The sequence below is a fragment of the Nicotiana tomentosiformis genome, chromosome 10 (genome assembly GCF_000390325.3).
Source record: "Nicotiana tomentosiformis chromosome 10, ASM39032v3, whole genome shotgun sequence".
NCBI classification, from domain to species: domain Eukaryota; kingdom Viridiplantae; phylum Streptophyta; class Magnoliopsida; order Solanales; family Solanaceae; genus Nicotiana; species Nicotiana tomentosiformis.
In genome coordinates, this window is record NC_090821.1 from 7089598 (window position 1) to 7110583 (window position 20986).

At 34.0% G+C, this 20986-nt stretch overlaps 2 protein-coding genes across 2 annotated transcripts; both read left to right on the forward strand.

Moving 5' to 3' along the window:
- The first annotated feature begins 2983 nt into the window (after positions 1-2983).
- On the forward strand, positions 2984-3679 carry LOC138899710 (uncharacterized). Its single transcript, XM_070186396.1, has one exon. The coding sequence runs from the start codon at positions 2984-2986 to the stop codon at positions 3677-3679; it is 696 nt and encodes a 231-aa protein (XP_070042497.1).
- Positions 3680-5806: 2127 nt separating this feature from the next.
- On the forward strand, positions 5807-8771 carry LOC104113520 (caffeoyl-CoA O-methyltransferase 5). Its single transcript, XM_009623713.4, has 5 exons — positions 5807-6030; positions 6215-6294; positions 6915-7059; positions 7981-8112; positions 8259-8771. Exons 1-5 carry the CDS (start codon positions 5959-5961, stop codon positions 8550-8552), a joined length of 723 nt encoding a protein of 240 aa, XP_009622008.1. The 5' UTR covers positions 5807-5958; the 3' UTR covers positions 8553-8771.
- Positions 8772-20986: the final 12215 nt, after the last annotated feature.

Here is a 20986-nt window from a genome sequence, read left to right on the forward strand (position 1 = left end):
GATCAAATTAGTTCACTTATCTAGAAACCGCGTATAAATTCAACTGTACCGTTTTACAGGTAAACATAAATAAAATTTATTTAAGTATAAAGAGAACTTAATATAGGTAAAGCTAAACAAAGAGGATCTAAATTATCGTGCTTGATAAACATAATCGACAACGTATATATGAACCTCTTTCTAAGAATGCAAGATCCCAAGTCTTAAGATAAGGAAAAGAAAAAGAAAAAGATACCAGGTCTCGTCTTATATTTCAACATTCATATGCTTACGTTCGCCGGCTAAAGAAAATGACACTTCGCTAATCGAAATATCTTCATGTGATAAGAAGTACAGAAATTCAAAATAAGTTCACAAAAAATATTTTTATATAAAGGGTGTGTTTGGTATGATGGAAAAAAAAATTCTGAAAATATTTTTCCATTTTTCACTGTTTGGTTGCATAAAATAATTTGAAAAATATTTTCCTAGATATCACATTTTTCTAAAATGGGAGGAAAATGACTTCCCTAGAAAAAATTAGGAAATTATTTTCTAAAAACTCCATCTACCATCACATCTAATCGCAAACCCCTCCCCCTTCTCTCCCCTGCCCCACCTCTCTCACCCCCTCTCTCCAAAAAAGACTTTTTTTAGATTTTTTTTTCTTTTCCGTTACTACCCACCCTGCTAACTCCCCATCGATGCCTCCCTCTCTCCCCCCCCCCAACAAAAAATATTTTTTTTTTATATTTTCAGTTGTCGTTTTTTCATTTTTCAGTTTACATGTTCGAAATTTTATGAGTTCCAAAGTTATAGTTCAGAGGTTTATGTGTTTCGAAGTTTGCGGGTTTAAAAATTATAGAGTTTACGAGTTCGAAAGTTTAGCGGTTCGGAAGTTTATGGAATTTATGGGTTCGGAAGGTTGTTGGTTCGAAAATTTATGGCTTCATGTTTATTGTATCTAAATTATTTATGAATACTCTTGAGAAGTTATTTTCCTTAATTTGTGTACCAAACATCAAAAAATGAGTAAGATTACTACTTCTTTGCCAAGAAAATATTTTCACGAAAAATATTTTTCGTTATATCAAACACACCTAAAATAAGTACTAATTTTCTTACTCATTTTTTAATGTTTATTTGATAAGTATGCAAAAAATATTATCTCAAGAGCATTTATATATTATATGGGAACATTAAGGGAGTGGATTGAGGTTTGGGGTGAGGGTGGAAGGATATGGGGTTAGGGTGTGAGGACGGGGGTTGAGGAGCGAGTAGTGATGGGCAAACTCAAAACTCAAATTGAAATTTGAATTTTTTGAATTTTTGATTTGGATACGTCGGATTGAATTTCAGATTTAATTTTAAATTTTTTGAATTTCGAATTGGATGTTGAATTTGGTACTTTAGATGTTTGGATATCCGAAAATTCAAAAAATGTATACTAAGTATTTAGTCTATTATCCATATACAAATAGTAATAAGTCTAATACTCTACCTATTGGACATTATCTCATATGTTTAATATTAATTTACTGTCAAAATATTTTATATATGGACATGGGTTTACTATCGTTAATTCTTATCAGCCTTATTAATGTTTCTGTTGAATTTTTTTGATGATGAATTTCATTACTTGAATACTTTATTTGGTTGATTGCGGTGAGAATGAGGGACTTTTTAGGCAATTTAGTATGAATACTTCATTTGTATGTTCATTTTTGTAAGAAGAAGAAACATCTCAACTTATAGGATCAAAACCGAAAATTCGAAATATCCAAATCGATTAATCCAAAACCAAACTTTAAAAATCGATCCAACCTGAGCTTATTTAGATTGGAATTTTCATATCTTCAATCAAAAAACTGAAAATTCAAATCGAAATTTTTATATCCAATCCAAATTGCCCGAACGCCCATCCCTAAGAGCGAGGACCGAGGAGCGAGAGGCAAGAGGTGGGTTGGGTGTTCGAGGGTGGGCTGGGGTGAAGGCGGTTGGGGTACGTGTTGGTGATAATCGACATTATGAAATTTATTTTCCCTATTCCCACGAGGAAAACCATTTTCTGATTTGTTCGAAACTTGTTTTCTCAAGAAAAAAATGCTTTCCTCAACATTTAATTAACCAACCAACAAAGACAAAATTGAAAATATTTTTCAGAAAATTTTCCTCCATACCAAACGCACCCAAAATTTTGCTCAAGTATCTCTTAGTAGGTATAGGTATAATAATTACGTATGGTCAAAAGTTATAGCCAAGCGCTTTCGGTTGAGATATAAAGAGCGCAAATATGCTATCAAAAAAGACAAACACTCCTAAAACTACTCTGCAAATTAAACCTGATATTTAACTTTGTAGACTTCGTATATTTGGAGACATTTGATAAGACAGGAGCCAAACTTTGCTCATAAATTTCCATTGGATCATGAGCAGCAACAAAATTAGAACTGCTAAGATATTGAGTGACTTAGATAAATTAAATTAACGCATTTAGCTCTAGGCTGTAAATAATCGCTACACTAATAGTGCGTTTTTTATCTGTTCCTTTTTACTATTTACTTTACTTTCTCGATAAAGTAAGACTTATTGTAAATAGTTACATATATATTGTTATGGCTAGGTTACATAATGTTATAGCTAGGTTAATTTTGAGCCTCTTTGTAAAAAATAATGGAGGTTGTACATAGTCAAACCTCTGACCTCTTCTAAGATAATATAATATACTCCAACTAAACTAATGGGTCAAAACGCCTTAAAATCTACTATCTTCGTTCCGGTTTATGTGAATCTATTTCCTTTTTGGTGCGTTCCAAAAAGAATGATCCCTTTCTTAATTTGGAAATATTTTTGCTTAAACTTACAATTATACCCTTAATGAGAAGCTTTTATAACCACACAAATACTCTCGAACCCTTTTTGAATTGTTTAGGACCACTAATTCCAAAAGTATTCATTTTTTCTTAAACTCCGTGCCCAATCAAACAGGTTCACATAAATTGGAATGGAGGGAGTAAAATTTAATTACAAGTATGAAGTTGTTAGAGTATACTTGGAGTGCAAGTTCAGTGACGGGACCCATGATGCAAACGTAGAGGTTAAGCTTGATGCTCAAGTTATCCCCAAGAGAGCGAGTTTTAAGTATCTCGGGTTTATTATCCAGAGTAACGGAGAGATTGACGAAGATGTTGCGCATCGTATCGGAGCGGGATGGATGAAGTGGAGGCTCGCTTCCGGTGTTTTGTGTGATAGGAATGTGCCGCTAAGACTTAAGGGTAAGTTTTATCGAGTGATGGTTCGACCGGCTATGCTGTATGGGGCTGAGTATTGGCCAGTCAAGAACTCCCACGCGCAGAAGATGAAAGTAGCAGAGATGAGGATGCTGAGATGGATGTGTGGGTGTACCAGGAGAGATAGGATTAAGAATGAAGCTACCCGGAATAGAGTGGGAGTAGCCTCCGTGGAGAACAAGATGCAGGAGTCGAGGCTGAGATGGTTCGGACATGTTAAGAGAAGAAGCATTGATACTCATGTTAGGAGGTGTGAGAGGTTGGCTTTGGAAAGTTTGAGAAGAGGTCGAGGTAGGCCTAAGAAGTACTGGGGAGAGGTGATTAGGCAGGACATGTCGCTGCTTCAGCTCACTGAGGACATGACCCTTGATAGGAGGGTGTGGAGGTCGAGGATTAAGGTAGAAGGTTAGTAAGTGGTTTATAGTTGTTCACCGATAGTCTTAGTAGCATGCATGTCCCTTCATATTCTTAGATTTTTATTACGTTATGTGGTTTTGTTTGCCTCAGGTATTGTATTCCCTGTTGCTATTATTTGGTACTACTTATCCTTTATCTCTCCCTTTTTCTTTTTTCTTCCATCTTTCTTCCTTCCTTGCTTTCCCCTTCTTCTTCTTCTTGCCCTTCCTGAGCCGAGGGTGTATTGAAAACAACATCTCTACCTACATTAGGTAGGGGTAAGGTCTGCGTACAGATTACCCTCCCCAAACTTCACCTGTTGGGATCAATCTGAGTTTGTTGTTGTTGTTGTTGTTACATTAATTTGCTTATTTATTCACTTCTTAAAATGTTACCGTACGCCACTGATTACTTTAATTGATGATCTGTCAAATTTTTACAATGTTAATGCACATTGACCACAAAAACAAAAAAGAAGTAGCTAGAGTCCGTGATCCCTAAGATTTCATAGCATTATCCTTGCCCCCTGGACCGTTGACTACTACAAGACGGAGAGGAATTCGTATCATTTCAAATCCCTATTTTTATTTTTATTTAAGAGAAGGAGTTAGAAAAACTAAAATATTCCTACTCGAATAAGAAGTTCTATAATTTACAATTTTTTTTAATATAATAATTCAACATATTGCTCCGCATTTCCCATTCATTTACTAAAAAAATAAAAATAAAAATGATCAAACTACTTATTCATTATTCGGGGATGAAACATAGAATATCAAAACCGACAACAAAGAGAACAAAGTAACAAAACAAAGAAAAAAAAAGTAGAAGAGTATATATATGGTGGTCATGGGTCACCATTTTACCTACTATCTATGGGGTCAATTGATTTTTTGGACTTTTACAAATTTATTTTTAGTTTTATTATCTTATCTTTTTTTATACATGAGAGATTTACTTTTATATGTACGAGATCTTTCTTTTCCACGTAAAAGATCTAAAAAAAATATTTTCTTAAATTCAACATTATAAAAGGACATGTAGGCCTAAAACCTCGTATCTATGCATGTTATATTAGTTTATGTATTTATTCTTATCAACACATGTTTGTGGATCCAAATTCTTTGCACCAACCTCTCACCAACTTTGAAAATGAAGAACCATCCCTACTTAATTAACTTCCTTTTGCGTGCACGTCCTACTTAAAAGACATGCCAATGTTCCCTATTGCTTTCCTCACCCACCCACCAAACTTCTTGGGATACAATCTTTTTAGATATACTTCTAATACTTATATTTTTTGGTTGGGGTAGGGTGGACCAATGAATGAAAAAGAAGAAATAAACTATGATGATATTTAACCAAAAACTCATATATTTTTTGGTTGGGGTAGGGATTAAAGAGTGAGAGTTGCAACTATTAAATGGTAATTTCAATATATTGTCATAATTCTCCCGAACTTCTTAAGTTTATTTTTTTATTTATTATTGGAGGTTATAAGCTTACCATTTACTTTCACTCTATGTTTGATCTTTTCTCAATTAGGGTGTCTTTATAAACTTAGAGTTTAATTTTTATGCTAATTAATAGCACAATTCGGTCTCTTAAAGGTTAATTAAGTAAGTTATACACCAAACATGAATTGACAACCTAAAAAGGATATAGTTAGATTACGTGCAATCTTTTAGGAATTACATGCACCTGATTTTTAATTCTAATTCTAACTGTGCAACTTTTCTTTTTAATTTTTCATCTATTAATTAAATTGACATATCCACAACGCTACAATAAGCCTGATTATATTTTTCTTAAACATTTCACAAAGTAAAACAACTTCTGCATGACTTTAATAAAAGTTCTCTTTTCCTAATCAAGGCCAAATAAAAACAAATAGACTACTTGTATTAATTATATTTCCATTATCTATTACTCTCTGTCTTTGAAATAAATTAATCCAGCCGTTGAATGTGGTTTGTCGTGGTATCATCTAACGATTGAGAGTGATCCTTAACTACTTCCTTTGGTCCCACAATAGTGGGGTCCACACATAGCCTCACACTGTTGACTAAACTCTCCAACCACGGACCCGGTTGGCGGCCGGTCCATGCACAAAAAGGTCAAGACTCAAGAGTCAGTAAGCTGAAGATAACTAATAAACCGGTCCAAACCGGACTCATTTGTGTCCATATATACGTAGGTTCCTACCCCCAGAATACATAGAAATCAACGATCAAACAGAAATTTTTTTTGGCATAAATAAAGGAGAGAAAAGTAGCAAAAAAACATCAAAGAAATGGCAGAGAACGGAATTAAACACCAAGAGGTTGGCCACAAAAGCCTTTTGCAAAGTGATGCTCTTTACCAGGTACCAATACCATAACTATTTCCTCAATTTCCCTCTATATGTATTCTCCTTTTAGTGTTTTAGATAATAGCAATTGTTAATACGATAAAGATTTAGATTTAATAGATTCAGAATAACTTTATTAATTACATACATATTTCTATATTCCTGATTAAATTGTCATTTAATTTTCTACTTGTGACAGTACATACTTGAAACCAGTGTATACCCAAGAGAGCCAGAATCCATGAAAGAGCTCAGGGAGGTGACTGCTAAGCATCCATGGTGAGTAAATTACATTTGCAGGACGATTATATCTCAATTTATGTGGCGTCATTCGAGAGTTGAATTTCTAATTTTTGACCATGAATTTGGACATGATTTTTAAATTTTTTGAAATAAAATTTATATTTTTGAATACTATGTAAAAAATATTATAGGATGCAATAAGTAACAATTCAAAATATTTAAAATTTATATGAAAAATTTGTAATAACTTGTTTAACTCTCGAAATCCAAATAATAGTGGATGATTGACTCATTCCATACTAGAAATAATCACAGAAAATTCTTTGATAACCCGGATTCCTATTTCTCAATGATATTCCACGATCAAGACAATTGGCTGAATCTCATGAAACCATTTCATAGAAGTTTTGATATCTTCTTTTTATAAAGCAAATCGATTTCAATTCTTGAATAATCCACATCACTTCTGCTTCTATTGGAACACAAGATTTCCCTTTTCTAGAAAAGACCCGTATCAATAATTCTGATTTTACGTACGGACAATTCCTCAATATTTTGTTCATTCATGCCATATAAATTGGGATAGAGGGAGTATTTTTTTTTCTTTTATTTTTTCTGAATGAATAATTTAAATATGTAAATGTGGAAATTAACAGGAATTTAATGACAACATCAGCGGATGAAGGGCAGTTTTTGAACATGTTGTTGAAGTTGATCAATGCCAAAAACACAATGGAGATTGGAGTTTACACTGGCTACTCCCTCCTTGCTACTGCCCTTGCTATCCCCGATGATGGAAAGGTATAATATTAATTATGTCATAGGGATAACGATTGAATTATATTATTTTCTCCGTTTCAATTTGTTTGAATTTTTTCGGAGTAGGAGTGTTAGATTGATTCATTTTTTATGTGAATTCGGACACAAATTCTTTAAATTTTGTTTAAAATAAAATTTACATATTTAGAAACTACATAAAAAGTATTATAAATTCAAAATATTTAAAACCTTTTTTGACTCCCCAAATAATATTAGGTTCATTCTTGTTTAACGAGAAAGAACTACTCCATCTGTTTTTTTCTCTAGTTGTTTTGGTAGCTCCACCAGAATTGTCCCTAAGAGAAAAGGAATAAAAAAATATAGAAAGAATTAGGAAAAAGAGAAAAGAAAGTTCCTATCAGAAGGAACGTGGACATTTGACTTGCATTAAAGAAAGAAAGAAAGCAAGAGAGCTAGGAGATATAAATAAATAAATTTTTCGTTGGCATTATTTCCTTTTCTTCCTTTAAAATCTTGTTAGGTGAGAGTGGGTTTAGAATGATGGCAAAGGAAAGTAAAAGAAGGAAGCGTGAAGCGTCTTTGACAGGATTAAACCATGCACCTTTTGCCTCTTCAATTTTATATATTTCAATCTTAGTTTATCTTTTTCCAACAAAGTAAGGTGGCCATAAATATTGAACATATAATTTACAAATTGTGCGCACGGATTAATTTGAAATATTATAAATATTGTAATAAGCTTAATTTGGTTTTCCAAAAAATAAAAGAAATACCCTTTAATTAGATATAATACATTTATACTTTTATAGTGTATAATTTATTTACATTATCAATTTACATAAAATAAATCGTATTTTAAAACATACAAGACCCAATAATAAGTCCCCTTTGCCCATTAGCATGACAAAAATTTAATTGTTTTAACTTGTTTCTTTTATGCAGATATTGGCAATGGACATTAACAGGGAAAATTACGAAATAGGATTGCCCATAATCGAAAAGGCCGGTGTGGCTCACAAAATTGAATTTAGAGAAGGCCCTGCTTTGCCCGTTCTTGATCAACTGGTTGAAGATGTGAGTTTACTCCTTACCAAATCTACTTATCATTTGCTTTTAATTATCTCTTTATTACTATTTTTTATTATTGATAATGAGAATCCGATGAAGCTTATTTAGTTTAGGGATTTCCTACACAATTTTCATTTGAATTTTGGTTTCAGAAAAAGAATCATGGCACGTATGATTTCATATTTGTGGATGCTGATAAGGACAACTACATTAACTATCACAAAAGGATAATAGATTTGGTGAAAGTTGGTGGTTTAATTGGGTACGACAACACCCTATGGAATGGTTCTGTGGTGGCTCCACCTGATGCACCAATGAGGAAATACGTAAGGTATTATAGGGACTTCGTGTTGGAACTTAACAAAGCCCTAGCCGTTGATCCAAGGATTGAGATTTGCATGCTACCCGTTGGTGATGGCATTACCTTGTGCCGCCGCATCACCTGATCATTCCAATATTCTTTTGTTTCTTTTTATTTCTAAATATATAAAATAAAAAAAACATTTTCTTTCTTTGTTTCTCTTTTGGTTTATAATGTAAGGGAGGACTTCCTTTTAAGCTATGAGTTTCATATTTTTCACTATCTGTAATGGTAAAAGATTGTAGCTCAATGTACTTCTGATAATTTAAAGTAATATTGAGCATTAATTGCATTTCTTATTTTATTTTTATATTGTTTCTATTACGTATGTCTAGAGATGGAGAAATTAAAATTTAATTCTAAAAGTGCCTAATGGAAAAAAAAAATATTAATGTACAAATCGAAAATGCTGATTGTTAAAATCATTTTATATACATTATTTTAATTTATCAATAATTCACTTAATAAAAATTTAAAAAACTTGCAAGTATTAGAATGAAATATTCCAGAATAGGGTCCTGGTTTAATATTTGTTCCATCTTTTTTATTTAATTGTTTTAGCAAAAAATTCACGCTTCTCTTATTTCTCTTTTAGTTGTTTTTCTTTTGATTTTGAAAAGCTCATTTTGCTTCATGAGATTTCTTATGCAGAGCTTAAAATTATAACTATTCTTGATTCATTTGTTGCTTCTTACATTGTAAATATTTTTTAACTTTGTCAATTTTATGAAAAGCAAATTTTCTATTTTCATGTCGTTTCTACAGATTACAAGGTCTAATCATATTTGGAAATTTCTCATTGCTAATTATTTTAAATATATAAAGTAATTAACAATTTGAATGTGGAGTAATTTGCTCAACTTTTATTAGTATAGTTTGCCCCTCTTTTTTCTCCTTTGCTCGGATGTTTGTGGAGTAATTTAAAAAGCTTATACTATTTTAATTTCCTTTCAAAATTCTGTGTCGAGTACAATAAGTTTTTACAATAGATCAGATGAACTTTTGCTTCACATTTTTTATCATTTACAATTTTCTTGTCAATGATATTAAGACTTAAATTCGACAAAAAAAATTCGGAACATCATAGAAGGTAGGGGTGTATATGGGTCGGGTTGGGTCGGATTTTCTAATTATCAAACTAAATCAATTGTATCGGGTTATTAAATCTAAACACCAAATCAAACCAATTGTATCGGGTTATTAAATCTAAACACCAAACCAAACCAATAAAAATCAGATTTTTTAATCTCGGTTTTTCTCGAGTTTTTTGGGTTTTCGAGTTTTTTCGGTTTTCTTTTTCATAAAGTCTTCATAGCACAAAACATAAAATTTGTGCTCCAAATATTTCTTTAATCCTAGTAAGACAAAACTATATAAAGTATTTTTCAATAAAATAACATAAATATGAGATGAGTCATGACATTGTACTAAAATATTAAACAATAAAAATAATAAAATCTCATAAAATAAATATTATTAATAAGTCATAATGAAAACAAACATAATTTAAAATTATGACTAATAAGTACTATTATTTACACGACTAACCACTAAAATAAAAATAAGTTATATATTTTATCTAAACCATGGAAAAACTAAAAAATAGATATCCAACACTATTTTCATTCATAGTACAATTGAATTGAATGTCTTTTATTAGCATTAGTATTGACTTGATTTTGGTTTAGGATTTATTTGAGTACTAATATTTATGGACTATAAAACTTATTGGAGCATCCAAAAATTATAAGCTCAAGCTTGAAATAATACGTTAAAAGATAAAATTATGAAAAAACTTAAGAAATATTTATAAACTACACTAGCTACCATAATTATTTGTATGTATTAAATATATTTAAAACTTCTATACATATAATATCGGGTTGGTTTGGTTTCGGTTTGACTTTTTTTAGTTAAAACCAAACCAAATCAAACCAAATATGGTCGTCTTTTTTCTGTCCAACACCAAACCAAATCAAATCAAACCAAACCATAGTCGTTTTTTTTTTCTCGGTTTGACTCGAATTATCGGGTTGGTGCGGTTTGTCGGTTTTATTTGTACACTCCTAATAGAAGGTGATAAGACTTCTTTCTTTATTTCTTCATCTAGTTTATTTTACAATTTTCAGTAGACTGTATAAAGTTGAATTAATCTCATATGATATCTGTAAACTTTTCTTAATGAGTAATGAAAGTACTCATATAATAATTTTTGGGGTGTGGTCATTACTCGAACTCTGCGTGAAATCGAAATACTTTATGCACTACGTTTTTTTCTTTTTCAGAACAAGCAGTGAAACTCTTGTTGTGATTTTTGCATATATATATATATAGCCTATGCCAAGTGCCATCTAATTAAAAGCTAAACTTCAAGTTAATTTTATCAAATTATAAATCGGTTGCAATAATAGGTTTCATCAGTAAGGAAATGTTTAGTACTATATCTTTTTTCTCGGTTCTTATATTTTTCGGTCGGATTTTATTAATTACTACTCATATTTATCAAAATATTTCTACATAATTGCCTAATAAGTAACCCAATTGTGTAAATATTTTTAATTATTTACCAGATCACCAGTTTCTTGTCGGGATCTTTATACAAATAGCCGGTCGCATTTCGCTGTATAATTTTTCTAGATGGTATATATAAATTATACACTTATTACACACACATATTATATATTATTGGCTAATTTTTTGGTTTAAGCAATTGAGTGCACAATCTTTTTTGTTTTCGATTTCCCTTCTCGTATGGGTGAAAACTGGGCTAGTCTTGGGCCTAACTCGTCCAACTAAGGTGAGCCCACTAATCCCAACTCCGAGTCCGGTCGGGTCAATCTGTCCTTATGGTTCAGATATTTATTCCCATGTTTTGACCATTTGCCTAATTTAACATACAATGAAAAAGAAAAGGGCAAAAAATAGAGCAGAGAGTACCATATAAATTTTATACGAGGTATAAGCTTTTATAAATAATAAAATGTTATTCCCCCTTGGTCCGATATCAGAAACCACCCCCACCCCCTTTTGACGAACGAAACTTCATTTCTAGGCTTTACGCTAATTGTTATAAAAATAGCACGGGCTAGTCAGTTTTTGGACTGGTCATTCAAAAATAATCAGCGTTTGCAATGTCATTGAAAAATAGCCACTATTTTATTGCAACACGGAAAGTTCCAACATAATATGCTAGATATCGGTGCACCTGTGTATGAACTTCCAGCATATTATGCTGGACCGGTATATTATACTGGAACTCTAGTATATTATGCTGGAAGTCCAGTATACTTATGCTAGAACTCCAGTAAATTATGTTGGAACTCCAATATATTATACTGGAGTAATATACTGGAGTTCCAGCCTAAGTATACTGGAACTTCAGTATAATATACTGAAGTTCCAGTATACTTATGCTGGAATTCCAGTATATTATGCTGGAGTATTTTTCGGATTTTGAACAGTATTTTCGTTCAAATTTATCTTTACATGAAAAGTGACTAAATTTCGATTATTTTTGAAACTGTAGCTATTTTTGAATTACCACTTATAAATCTGGCTATTTTTGAATTTCTTTGACAAATCGTAATGCTATAATATAAAGAAATAGTAATATTTCTGTAACAAGAAAAACCAGAAACAGAAAAAACAGTAGTATAGCAGAAATGTATATAATGAGAAGCAGAACCTGAAAATATATTTCGGAATAAAATCGAGCCCACTAAATGCACAGTGTGTTCTTAAGGAAATTATTACCCTCAAGTACTCGAGGTGTTGGAATATTATCCTCACAGGATAGAACGATTTAACTCACGAGAGTATCGGTACTAAAAACGCCGGTGAAACAGCAAACCACTTGAAGGTTGTAAAACACACTGGAAAATTTTGTGCAGAAGAAGAAGATCAAAAAATTTCGTAAGGAAAAATTTTGGGATCAAGGCATATTTATTGCCATTTTCTGGCACTGTTTGCAACCTTTCAGAAACAACCATGTCTGTTAGAACAGGCGGGAACAGTTTCTGTTTAAAATATTTCGAGAAATTAATTTAAAATAATCCGAAAAAGAAATGGACCGGTCGCGGGTCCTGGGTTATTCTGGGTTGACTTTTCGTTAATTAATTAAATAATTGAAAGAAAGATTAATCAATCAATCTTTTTTTACCAAAGCCGAAGCCGAGCGACGACGACGCGAGACTTACTTTCTTTCCAACCCATTTAACACCAAGAGAAGTGCTTTCTCAATATAAGCATATTCATTTTTCTTTCCACCACCAATGAGGGACACTTGCTATTTCCAAAGCAAAAGGGAGCTCACTTTCCCTTCACTTTCTTCCCTCCATTTTTCATTTACTAATCTTTTAATCTCAACATCTTCTTCTTCAGCAAAGGTATTCAACCACAAACTTCATTGAATGTTTGCTGATTTCTACCATTTTTATATTTGAGGAATTTGTCTGCATTTCGAATTTTTCAAATTTCTGAACTCTAATTTTGCTTGTATAGCTTTTTTCTCAGTTTCATCTGAAAGTTTTTCCTCTCAAATTCTGAATCTCATGTTGTTGCCTTAATGTTGCATTTACTGTTTTTTTATTGTTATGTAGTGTAAACTAGTGGTATCAGATTTCGCATTCTGGTTTAGATTTTTTTTGTTTTGTGTTTGTACTCAAAGGAATGAGGATAGTTTTGAGAGCATAAAGTGTTTCAACAATTAGAAATCATCATGTTTTGGAAGTCAAAATATGTTACAGATGTTTTGACTATGAGTTACATTCCGAGCTATTTTCTTTAAGTTTTCTGCTAATAAAATTTTTAGACAAGATGCTATTTTTTATCTGATCTTGTGTAAATATGACTGTGGAGTTGTTCCTTTGAGAATCATTCTTTGAGATTTACTCTACTTGTATCAGTTTCATGCAATTAAGAAATGTCACAAATTTAAGGATAAGATCTCTAACTTGATGTTACTTGTTATAATGAGATTGACAACTATGATTGCAAAATTTTAAGAAATCGTCTCGTGATTCATGATTGAAATTTGAATAAAAGGAGCTAAGTGAACATTATTATTTGCAGCAGAAAAATCTTTGATGTTGTAGAGTCCATAGAAGCTTGAATGTAGAGAAAATCAAGCATTGGCTAATGGTCTTAAATCAAATGAGTGAAAACGGGAAATGAGTCTTGTAGTCTAATAGGGAAGAGAAAAATTGCAACTCCTTGAACGGTTGAACCGAGAATCTATCGGAAACAACCTTTTTATCTTCACAAATAAGGTCTGCGTACACACTACCCTCCCCAGACCCCACTCGTGGAATTATACTGAGTTTTTTTTTTTGTTGTTATTGTTGTTGTCGTCATCGTCATCTTTATTAAAAAATAAATCAACTGCGCATTCAGATTCATTTCCCAGAATCAATAGTACAGATGATTTGAGGGAGCTGTATATAGTTAGCATACATCCCTAATCTAGCTTGAAAAATAGATAATTTATCTAGATACAAAGAGATAAGGAAAATGTCATTGGTAAGATACATAAGGCTCCAAGCTATAATGAATGTGATGTCTACCTATACTAGAGGTGGGGGTACCTCCAAAAGATTTAACAACTATAGAGAATCCTCATAATTCAAGGTGGTTCAAAAGTCATCTCTGGCTTTTCCTTATTAAATATACAAATAATTGGGATACTCCACCTATAAACAGTCATTAGGCCTTTGATTTGAGTAGGCAGTTAAGAGAAGTAATCAGGAAATAACTTCTCTACCTTCACAAGGTAGGGGTAAGGACTACATACATATTATTCTCTCTCGACCTCACTTGTGGAAATAATACCGTTTACGTTATTGTTGTAGTTAAGAGAAGTTATGAAACATCTTAGATTGAGGGTATGTTAAGGTTAGGAGGCAAGTCTATCAACAACTTGGTTACATTCATCGCTTTAGGTTAAAAACTGAAAGCTACATAGTCTTTCTAAGTTTTTCAACCTCTTTAATAATTCTTCCAAGGTATGAGATTAATGCCATTAACATAATTTCAAGATATATACTACTGCATTTTACGGGTTGTGAACTTGCGAGGAATCTAGCACGTTTTAGTTAGTGGGTTCGCAATAACTATTTACACATATTTAATGAATTTTTTAATACAAATACAAAGCCTAAGGAAAATCTACTGGGTTCTTCCGAACCCGTAAGCAATAATATACCTCCACATTGCCCCTTCCAATCCTTAATTCATGTAAGCATGTTGATAGAGATGAACGTGCACATCAAGTGCGTGAACCAGTACAGACCCATATGCCACACTTACTGTTGAATTAATTTTTTGCTCGTCTAAAAGTTTAAGTTATTAGGTATATACTTGTCTACTCTCATGTACAAGATTAATTTTTTTTCCTAGGCCAAACACATGAATATTCTTTTCGGTAATGGTTGTGAGACGTGCATGTCGACCTCTATCAGTTCTTATACCATGTTGAATTATATAACTATCTCATCAAAATGCTTAAATGGTTAAAACTCATATATATGTAATAACTTAATTACAAGGGGTGGCTCAACGGTGTTTGGGGCCTAAAGCCAAACTTCAATGAGGGGCCCTAAGTTTTTCGATATAAAAAACTCATTTAGTAAAATTTTATTTTAAGTTTATTTTTCTAGTTTTTTTAGATGTAAAATTATTAATAATTTATTTATAATCAATTTCTTAACTAGGAATATATATGTTTATATTTTCTAGGATTATTATTCAATTCTTTTAGGATTTTCTGATTTTCTAAAAAATCTGTGACTCAACAATTTCTTCTTCTTCTTCTCGGTTTCCATTATCGTCTAGCTCAACTATATTAGTGATTTGTTCATCTACCATAAAATTTTTCGTAATTTTTTATTTAAATTTTTTTTGTTCGCTAAAAATTTATCAAGCGCTCCTTTTTGGGATTGTATTAAAGTTTTAATTCTTCTATTTTTTGGCATTTTTAATACGCAAATTCATATTTTCTCATTGACATATTAAAATTTTAATAAATAAATAAAAATATGATACATATACTTACAAACAAAAGATATCAAAAAATAACAAATTGTAGATGAAAAGTAATAAGAAAAGTACGTAACAATTGAACCTGGTTTAACAAACAGTCATAGATAGCTTGATATTACTTTTGTTGCTTCAATATTTTTGGTGCAATGCCGGGAAAGTTTGACAAAAAAAAGGTTGTAATTGCTTTTTGCTATCTTACTTGACGGAATATTTTATGAGATAGTGGACTTGTAAGTAAGGAGAGAGAAAGTAATCAAAATAATATGGGTCTCGTGATAATGATGATAGCGTATAAATGAGGCAAGAAACATATTCACACGTAAAATTTAGGCCTGAATGTCATGACCCGCCACACCATCATGCCACGTAGGTGCCACTTGGCACATATTTTTGCCATATGGAAGGGTTACAGAAGTTAAGGACTAGCTCATGGTAGAATATTCTAGAACTATAAAGAATTTCCTTGGGAAAGCTCTAGATATTTATGGACTTGGTAGGAGACTCTTTTGAAAAGCCTTGGAATGTTCTAGTCATGTAGAAAATTCTAGAGGGTGTACTTATTTGTAAATATAGAAGGACTTGTAGAATAATTATTATTTACACAATATCCCCTAGGTGATTAGTATAAATAAGGGGAATTCATTTGCAACTCACCAAGCAAAATAACCAAGTTCTCTACAATAAAAAGCTTCCTTTGGCAAATTTCTCTTGCCTTTCTTATCTAACATTCTCTTAGCGATCTTGAGTGTAGTATTTTAGGCTGACTTGGCACAGCAAGATCGTGACCGAGTTGTGTAAGATCGTAAGCAAGTTGTCACGTGTCGCACGACGTTTAGTTCAAGACTAAGAACGTGACAACGTGGTATCAGAGCAAAGGTTATGAATAAAGGAATGTTAGAAAGAATACAAGAGATTGCTAGAAGGAAGATTTGTAGGGAACCATGGTCGGGATTACCAAGGGCGTGGTACTTGCAAAAGGGACAAATGTGAAGGTCCCTAAGCAAAAGGAGCATGGAGGTACACGGGATGCACGCGATTTGGGCGACTTACTTTGGATGGACAAGTACTTTGAGGTAGTCAAGGAGGATGACGAAGTTGTTAAGGTATGCAACACCTCAATGTACTTGACCGAGGTTGCCTATGGTGGCGTCGAAAGTGTGTTGACATGGAGAAGGGGCTATGCAAGATTGAGATGTGGGAGAAGTTCAAGAAGGAGTTGAAGAAGCAATTCTACCTGGTGAATGTGGTGTATAAAGCTAGGCGGAAGCTAAGGGAGCTCCGACAGATGGCCACAATTCGGGAGTATGTGCGCGAGTTCACTACCTTAATGTTGCAAATCTCGTCGTTGTCCGGGGAAAATTCCCTCTTCTACTTCATGGATGGGTTGCAAAATTGGGCAAAGCAGGAGTAAAGAAGATATCAAGTAGCCAGTGTGGACGAACCCATAGCGGAAGCCGAGTCGCTTGTTAACTTCAAGATAGAGGCTGTTAAGTCCAAAGAAGGCAACACCGAGAGGGGTAAGGGAGATCATGACGAGGAAAATGGGAAAGGCATAGCCGAGGTATACAAGTGTAATGGCAAGGGGCCATCCCAAAACGGACAAGGGTCCAAAAGAAACTGCAAGTGGCCAAAAACCGGTAGCGAGTACGTGCCTAAATGAGGGTGCTACTTCTGTAAAGGATCACATCGGGCAAGTGAATGCCCAGATTTGGGGAGGCTTGCAACAATGATCGAGAACTTTGCTCAGGCAGACAAGGGTGACACTGGAGGGACCACCTGCATTGGGGGATGCGCTTGGAATCTAAGCCGAAAGTAGGGGATTCCAAAACATATCTTGGAGCCATGAAAATGGAGCATGGTGGTAGCAAGAAAAGTTTGGCGGACATAGTTGAAGAGGATGTCGAGTTACAAAGTGATGGAACGCTATCAGACTTAGACGATGCACTAAGCAGAGGGGTCAAGTTGGCTAGTAAGGTTGGGACCACGGAGGGCGGCCAAATAGGGAGTGGAAACATGGACCCTATACTTGAGAAGTTGCTAGACTTGGTTGAGTCATGGGGAGATTCAGGCCAAGAGCAAGGAGAGGCATCCGATGGGCGGAGGATCGAGGTCATCATTGCTAGTCGTCCAAAGTATAAACGGGGCGAGAAGAAAGGTGACCAGTACCTTGTGACATGGGAAGGCAAACCGCTCCATAGAGCATCATTGCTAATGGACAAAGATCTCCAGCGATGCCAAGGCGAGGTGCGCACGTACGTGTCGATGCTTTGTGCCGATGGTGGCAAATAATTGGGTATGGGAGAGTGTCATGATCTACCATATCATCATGCCACGTAGGTGTCACTTGGCACATATTTTTGCCATATGGAAAGGTTACATAAGTTAGGGACTAGCTCATGGTAGAATATTTTAGAACTTTTGAGAATTTCCTTGGGAAAGCTCTAGATATTTATGGATTTGGTAGGAAGACTCTTTTGGAAAGCGGTGGAATTGTCACGACCCAATTCTCCTATAGGCCGTGATGGCACCTATCTCCGCCGCTATGTAAGCCAACAGTGAACTAACCACGTGATTACTCGTTCTAATAAGTTTCCAAGTAATTAAATTCCATTGATTAAAAGATTACGAAACAATAAACTTAAATAAATAAGATGAAAGGAACTAAGTGCAATCATAACAGTAGTAATAATTCCAAAACCATGAAGTCTATTAGTGTGTGTGCCAAGACCTGATGTCACAGGTTAATGAGCTACAAGTAGAATATATAAAATACTAAGCTACTATCCGAAATAAAGTAGATAGAAACAAAACACAAAGAAAGACTTTGGGTGCTGCAGAACGGTTCGAAAGGTAGCTCACCGCTCAGTCGCGGAGTATCAGGGGTGTGCGCCGGGGTAACTACCAGATGCACCTACCTCAGAACCTGCACGGTTAATGCAGACGTGTAGCGTGAGTACATAAACAACATGTACCTAGTAAGTATACTTCCAACCTCGAAGAAGTAGTGATGAGGGGTCGACATCAATACTTACTATGGGCTAACAATAAAATGCATGAATTATAAATAAGTATGGATTATGTAAAACAATAAATACAATTCAGTAACTGGCAGAGAATAATAATTATTTCACTAACAATAAATTCTGAGTCAATTCATGTCATTTAAATAGTTATAACCGCTCAAGCCATAATTTAATATCAAGTAAAATTGGGCTCTGAGTATTATCACGCACAATTTATGCCGAGGTGATACGGTCTGATCCAGAAATATATTGTGCACTACCGAGGGTCGAACGACATGAATCATATATGCATCTATTAACATGCCGAGGCGAACGGCCCGCTCCCATGAGAGTAGAGGAAATTTACCTCGCTCGCGGAAATACTTGCGACACGAGTGAACATATATTTCTCAAAGTTATTATAAAATTCTTTCATTCTTCCCCACATATAAGAAATTTAAACGCGAGACTTTAAATCTTAAAATCCTTAACCCCTACTCTAGTTAATATGCATGACCAACATAATAGAGCAAACAAAGATGGTGTACGCCTAAGACTACCCGGACATCACATAGAATATAGCTACGCACGGACTCTCATCACCTAGTGCGTATGTAGCTCCCCACACATATAATTCACAATAAAATACACCTAAAGGGATAAGTTCCTTCTTACAAGGTTAGGCAAGAAACTTACCTCGTTTCAAAGCTCACTTTCGATCCACAAATATGCTTTAAATCCTCAACTCGGTGCCAAACGACCCGAAACTAGTCAAATGTTATATAAATTAATCAATACATGCTCAAAAGTTCATAATTTAGCTATTAGAGTAATTACCCAACCCAAATTGGACGATTCCTAAAATTCAGTCTCGCGCTCACGTGCCCGGATTCCAGAAATTTTTGAATTTAATCAATACCTATAACCTCACGAACTCAAATATATAATTTTCACTCAAACCCACAACCATTTTCGTAGTTAAAATCTATTTTTTTATCAAAACTTAGGTTTTTCATCTAAACCTATAATTTCCATAATTTTACATGTTAAAATCTACCCATGATCTATGTTTTAAACTTATATTATATAGAAATCACTTACCTCAAAGTGCTAGGTGAAAACCCCTCTCCAAAAGCTCCAAAATCGTCTAATGAATGAAAGAAATGAGTCAAAAATGGGTTAACTCCCGACTTAAATGAACCTCACTGCCTAGCGATTTTTCGCACCTCGCTTACGTGTTTGAGGATTATATAAATTCTTCGTGGCGAGCTTGCTCACCGTAGCTCGGACTTTTTGGGTTGAACAATGCACTGAAAAGTAAAGAAAAAAAAATTTTGGGCAGAAGAAATGCACTTCTGCGATCCACTATGCGGCCGCAGAATCACTCTGCGGACTGCATAATGGCCGCAGAGTGAAGCAGGCAACTGGGGAATTTTTGATGTCATTTCGCGAACCATTATGCGACCGCAAAATAATTTCGCGGGCCGCATACTGATCGAAGAACAAATATTGGAAATTTTGCGAATGGAGGTTCTGCGGTGCGTTATGCGACCGCAGAACAGGTCTGCGGACCGCATAACGGCCACAGAGTGGAGCAAACCAGCCCAGTTCCGGAGGGCCATTTCACTTATGCGACGGCAGATCTTGTTCCAGAGCTTCATTTTTGGGTTTTTAAACCCGACCATGCTTCATTAAATGCACGCAATGGACCATTTTTGAGCTAAAATTTGATGTTTTAGAGAGAAGTGAGTGTGTGTGTGTGTGTGTGTGTGTGTGTGAGAGAGAGAGAGAGAGAGAGAGAGAGAGAGAGAGAGAGAGAGAGAGAGAGAGAGAGAGAGAGAGATAGAGGAAACTCTAGGCTAATTTTCATCAATCTTTGCTCAAGATTTGGGGAAATGCACAAGGAAAACTCATAAGGTCTTCATCCTAGAAGTAAGATTCTACACCCTAACCCTCAATTTTGAAAGTTAACTAGAAATGGGTAATTAGTAAGATAATTCTTAGGTGTGGGAGTTGGTTATTTTGCATACATGTGTTATCAAGGGGTGTAAGATAAAAATGGTAAAGAATGATTTGTGGGATGATGGAATCCTCCATAAAAGGACCTTGAAATCTTAATGCATATCTAGTGTTTGATAAAATGCTCAAATGAGCTAGAACCATGATCCTCTTCCTAATTTTGGTTCAATTTATTATATTTCTCAAATAGATTAAAGTTGCTAAGAATTACGAAACATTTTAGAGTTTAAGAAAGCTCCATTGAGGTATGTTGGCTAAACTCCTATCCTAGAATTGAATCCCACGGTATCCATGTAATTTATGTAAGTTTCGAGTTGTTCATTATAAAAGTGGCTATTCTGAATTAGTTTGTGTTGAAAGATATATGTTCAATATGAATCCCCAAAATGTTTTTATCATGTTATATTATCATTTGAGAATATGTTCAAAGTATGGGTTGTGCATTAATAATATTGCGATTTCA